Raw genomic sequence first — 5,281 nt, forward strand, 5'->3', positions numbered from 1 at the left:
TGATGATCTTCTCAAAGAGTTTCCCTAAGATTGAGGTAAGACTGACGGGTCTATAGTTGCCTGGGTCCTCCCTCCTTATCAGTTATGTTGAACACGTGGATACTGTTATACATAAGAAGAACAGACTTCCACCTTCAGCTTTTTCTATGCAAAAAAGAAGTTTATTTTCTACCTATGGGGACTTTTTACCATCTTTAATTTTCCCTGAGCCTGAGGAAGGGCACATGTGCCTGAAAGCTTGCAGAAAAATATTTTTTTTGTGATTTCTTTGTTGGTCTAATAATATATATCATCTCTAAACCAAGAGTTCTACAGTTTTGCATTTCTGTTGTATGTAAGAGGTTCGTGAGGGATGGCAACATCTTAATCATTGTATAGCAATTTGGATCATTTACAAGTGAGGTAAATGTGTGAGGTTCTTATATCTTTAAAGATATTATGACAATGTTTGAAAGAGTAAAAATGTGTTAATACTGATGTTTAGGTCTCATTCCAATTTGGATAATTGCATTTCACTACCCTAAACTTCCTTGGTATGTTCAGTTGGATATGTTGTTTTTCACTTACTCACCTAAAATATTATGTACGATTGCTGTGCTTTGGTAAACACATGTCACGTTCCGCCCTTGAAATAACTGCATTCAATGATGAATAAAATTTTCCTTTTCTCTCTAACTTGCCCTAAAGGAGTGCTAGGACTAAATCATGTTTTATAAAGCACTTTGAGGTATTTGTATGAAAGATGCTACAAAAGAACAAAATGCAATACCATTGTTCTAATTGTTTACTCTGAGCAACACTGGATGCAGTAGCTTGACGAGCAAAATGAATCAGTGAGTGGAGACAGTTTACTCCTGACTGTGGTCTCTTGTCCTTGGCTGCAGTAAATTAAGCATGTGTGGTTATTAGGTGATTGAATAAGAGTCTGGAAAGAGTCATTTGCAAATGTTTGCACAAAACTGAAGTCTGGAGAAAAGAGGCAGTTCTGGGTCATGGATGTACATACTTTGGTTATAGATTACACGCTGTCAGGAGTTTTAAAAATGAATCTGTAGTTTTTATTGATGATTCAGCTGTACACAAAACCTTTTTAATTATAATCTTGCAGGGAAAATAGCGTAATTACACAAATCCCTGAAGACAAATGAAATATTAGTTATAGCTACTAAAGCACTGTTTTGTTAACCCGATTTGGCATCTAGATTTTAACCTTTTTTGTATAACACATGCCTCCCCTCTCCATTCATGTTACAACATTTTCCCTTTCTTTAAAAGGAAAAAGAATATCAAAGGAAGAAAAGAATGAATTCATGCCCATTTGTGACTTTGTTTTTAAATGTGTGTTTTACATTAGAATTTGAGGTATTTTTTGATCCTGAAAGACTTAGGATACTGATGATTGTAGACTCTGAAATTATCTCACGAGAGCAAACTTGAAAGCTGAACAACAGAATGAAAGGAATTTTGGTTACTGTTTGGTTAACTAACTAACTAATGGTAATTAACTAACGCTTTGGAAAGAGGATCGTTTTGTTTAAGATTCAACATCTCTGCCCCTTTAATTATACGACTAGAAGACAGAGTACATATTCTCTGGGAATAGACATCACAGCTATAATAAGTCCTCCAGCAAAACTGAAAATAGCCAGATTTGTTGCTTGTATTTTTTAATCATAGAAATAAATTAAAGGAAACCCTAAACAGACCTTAAAAAAAAACTTGGTGTCAACCTAACACACCCTACAACATTTTAAAAAAATCTCATATAGAATTTATTTACACTGTTCTCCCCATTATCCAGCTAGAAGAAATATTTTGATTGCTATATAGCTTTATTTTTCCAACATTTGATTTTTCATTTTGTAAAGCTGAAGGAAGTTAGCAGCCATTCACTACATGTATGCATAGGCTTCTGAACCAGTCAAACTTAACAAGTGCTGTTCCTTGTTTAAATGCTGAAATTACATTGTTTTCCCTTTGGATCCAAGTAGCCTGTGTGCTAGTAAGACCCCTTCTCAAATCCTCTGCCGTTTCAGAATCATATGGAAGAGTTGTCATCAATGGCTGCAGAAAGTCATAATAGCAATCAAACTATCTGGTTTGGCCATTACCCAACTTCAACAATCATCTCCCCATCCCCAGGAATAAGAACACTAATGAGGTGAGATGTCTCTTCTTTTCCTGCATATTGCAGAATTAAATTCTCCTTGTCTTCATATAAGTGCTTATCAGTTTGCAGCTATCCTAAGGTGTTATTTCCTTCCCCATAAAGTGTAAGAGTACTATTAATTCATTATGATATTATTTTTCCAGTTCTGCTACAGCCTATTTATGTGGGCACCTCCATACATTGGGTGGGCTGATGCCAGTCCTACATAGTCGGCATTCTCATGGTACTCTGGAACTGGAGCTGGGAGACTGGATGAATAATAGGAGGCAAGTAAACCTCACAATGAAAACCTGGTAATATCTGTATATTTAATTTAAGTGGTGACTCTTTTTCATCCCATGTGGAGAGATCAATAGAAGTGTTAGTAGCCAATGGAATGGGATTAACATTAATATTAAAAAATGTTGTTTATAATATTGGAAATTCTGCCTCCCTTGCAGTTGACATGAGTAATGAAGCCCTAAAGCAACATTTTTAATAATCTTATTTCCTTTATTCTGCATATTTAGAAACTGAGTACAGGAAATCTACATTTCTGAACAATGTGTGTTCAGTAACTGAAAATTCTGCACAATTTATAATTAAAGCATCACTGTTAGTAGTTTGAATTGTCATTGCTTTGTACCAGGTCTATTATGTTCACATGGTTTAGAAATAAAAATAGTCTAACTGGGAAATGTAATCTCAGTAGCACACTGAACAGTGTCAGATGTTGCAAAGAATCAGTGTAATCTAGTATGTTAGTATACTGATCTTTAATCTGCTCAATTTTGCTGAAGCTGTATGTGTTTGTACAGAAGTTTAGTGCAGTAGGGTCTTGGGCCATCACTGGTGTACTGGAGCACCATTTCAAGTATTTAGGCATTATAGTAGTATAAATATTAGGGCTGTGTGAAACGGCACCGTTCCGTTTTGCCTTGAGTTTTAAGGTTTTGACGGAACAGCATTTTGTATCGAATTTCATTTTGATTTGAAACAGCTGTTCCATTTTGCTTCGTCAAAACAGTAAGGCTGTTTCGACTCTGTTTTGATGTTTTGCTAGATTGGCCAGGGACAGGGAGTCAGCCCAGCTGGACTGACTTCGCATCTCCAGCACTATGGTTGAAATATTTCAACTAGCCATGTTTTGTTTCAAGGCTGTTTTGACGCCCTTTCTTTCATTTAGATTTTGCTGTTTCAACCTCAAAATGAGTCGAAACAGTGTCAAAATGGAACGGCCGGCAAAATTTCGCACGGCCCTAATAAATAGTAATTGAATTATTCATACATAAAATGGTACATCTCTATTTCAGGTGCAAAATTTAATTCAGCCTTGACAATGGAACTCTGGTAGTTGCTTCTATAATTGGAACTGAAATGAATTTTAAAGTCTTAGTTTAATTCCTAGCAACCAGAGATAAAAGCTGTTTTAGTTGCTACTCATTTTACAAAAATAAAATCAAATTAGTTTGTATGAATCCTCTGTACATACAGTGCTTCATGCTAACAGTGTTGTCTTCTTTTAATATCAGGTACCGGCTTCTTGCATTTGATCATGACCTTCTTAGCTTTGTAGATCTGCACTTTGAGGAATGGCCTGCAGTTCTCATCACCAATCCCAAGTCATTACTTTATAGCAGCCCTGCTCATGAACCATTAACAAAAATCCTTCACTCCACCCACATCAGGTACTCTGGAGTCTCTTAAAACTTTCATAGCTTCTTTAATAGTTGTTTGGTTCTCTATGATTAAATCAAGTTATATGTCTCTAAATATAACCATAACTATTCATAGTTTCATAGATATAGGGTTGGAAGGAACCTTGCAGATCTCCCTGCCCTGGGCAGGAGAGAAAACTGGGCTCAAATGATCCCAGCTAGGGGTCATCAAGCCTCCTCTTAAAGACCCCCAAGGTAGGAGCCCCAGCACTACTTCCCTTGGAAGTTGCCTCTAGATCCTAGCTGCCCTGACTGTGAAGTAGCGCCTCCTGATGTCTAGTCTGAACCTACTCTCTAACAACTTATAGCCGTTATTCCTTGTTACTCCAGGAGGAGTTCAGCAGAACAAGGTCTCTCCCATTCCCTGCTGGTCCCCCCAGTAAGTTTATAGGCGGCTACCAGGTCCCCTCTCAGCCTTCTCTTGTGAAGGCTGAATGGGGTAAGGTCCTGTAGCCTCTCCTCGTAGGGTCTGCCCTGCTGTCCCCAGATCATGCAGGTGGCCCTCCTTTGGACCCTCTCAAGGCTGTCCACATCCCTCCTGAAGTGCAGTGCCCAGAACTGGATGCAGTACTCCAACTGTGGCCTGACCAGTGTCGCATAGAGGGGGAGTATCACCTCCTTGGCCCTGCTTGTGATGCATCTGTGGATACATGACCAGGTGCGGTTAGCCCTACTGACTGTGTCCTCACATTGGCAACCCATGTTCATCTTGGAATCAATAATGGCTCCAAGATCTCTTTCTGCCACTGTGCTTTCGAAAAGAGAGTTCCCCAACCTGTAGGTATGCTGCTGGTTCTTACTGCCCAAGTGCAGCACCCTACCCTTGTTGGTATTGAATCCCATCCTATTCTCATTCGCCCACCCCTGTAACCTGTCCAGGTCCACCTGTATCTTGTCCCTCCCTTCTGGCATGCCCACCTCACCCCAAATCTTGGTGTTGTCTACAAATTTAAACAGGGTGCTTTTCACCCCCTCGTCCAAGTCGCTAATAAATTGAACAGTATAGGCCCAAAGACTAAGCCCTGGGGGACTCTACTGCTCACATCCCTCCAGGTCAAATATGACCCGTCCACCACCACTCTCTGGGTGTGGCCCCTCAGCCAACTTGCTATCCATCTGACTATGTAGGCATCAATGCCACAGTTGCCTAGCTTTTTAATGAGAATGGGGTGGGAGACGGTGTCAAAGGCCTTCCTAAAGTCCAGCAAGACTACATCCACCTTGACATCTGCTTCCAATGATTTTGTGACCTGATCGTAGAAGGCAATCAGGTTGGTTTGACAGGACCTGCCTCTAATGAAACCATGCTCGTTGCCCTTGAGCATCATCCCTGCTGCTGGCCCTTCACAGATGTGCTCCTTGATAATCTTCTCAAAGAACTTCCCCAGGATTGAAGTAAGACTAACAGGCCTAT

At 39.6% G+C, this 5,281-nt stretch overlaps 1 protein-coding gene across 1 annotated transcript in view; it reads left to right on the forward strand.

Annotated features, from left to right (window-relative positions):
- Positions 1–5,281, forward strand: part of TMEM62 (transmembrane protein 62) — a 47,928-nt gene that overhangs the window by 25,530 nt on the left and 17,117 nt on the right. The window contains exons 6-8 of the mRNA XM_019519094.1: positions 2,037–2,161; positions 2,314–2,436; positions 3,682–3,837. Of these exons, the coding sequence (XP_019374639.1) occupies positions 2,037–2,161; positions 2,314–2,436; positions 3,682–3,837 (404 nt within the window). The remainder of the gene's footprint in view (positions 1–2,036; positions 2,162–2,313; positions 2,437–3,681; positions 3,838–5,281) is intronic.

This window comes from Gavialis gangeticus, unplaced genomic scaffold, assembly GCF_001723915.1.
Source record: "Gavialis gangeticus isolate Ggan-Ray unplaced genomic scaffold, GavGan_comp1, whole genome shotgun sequence".
In the NCBI taxonomy this organism is placed as follows: Eukaryota; Metazoa; Chordata; order Crocodylia; family Gavialidae; genus Gavialis; species Gavialis gangeticus.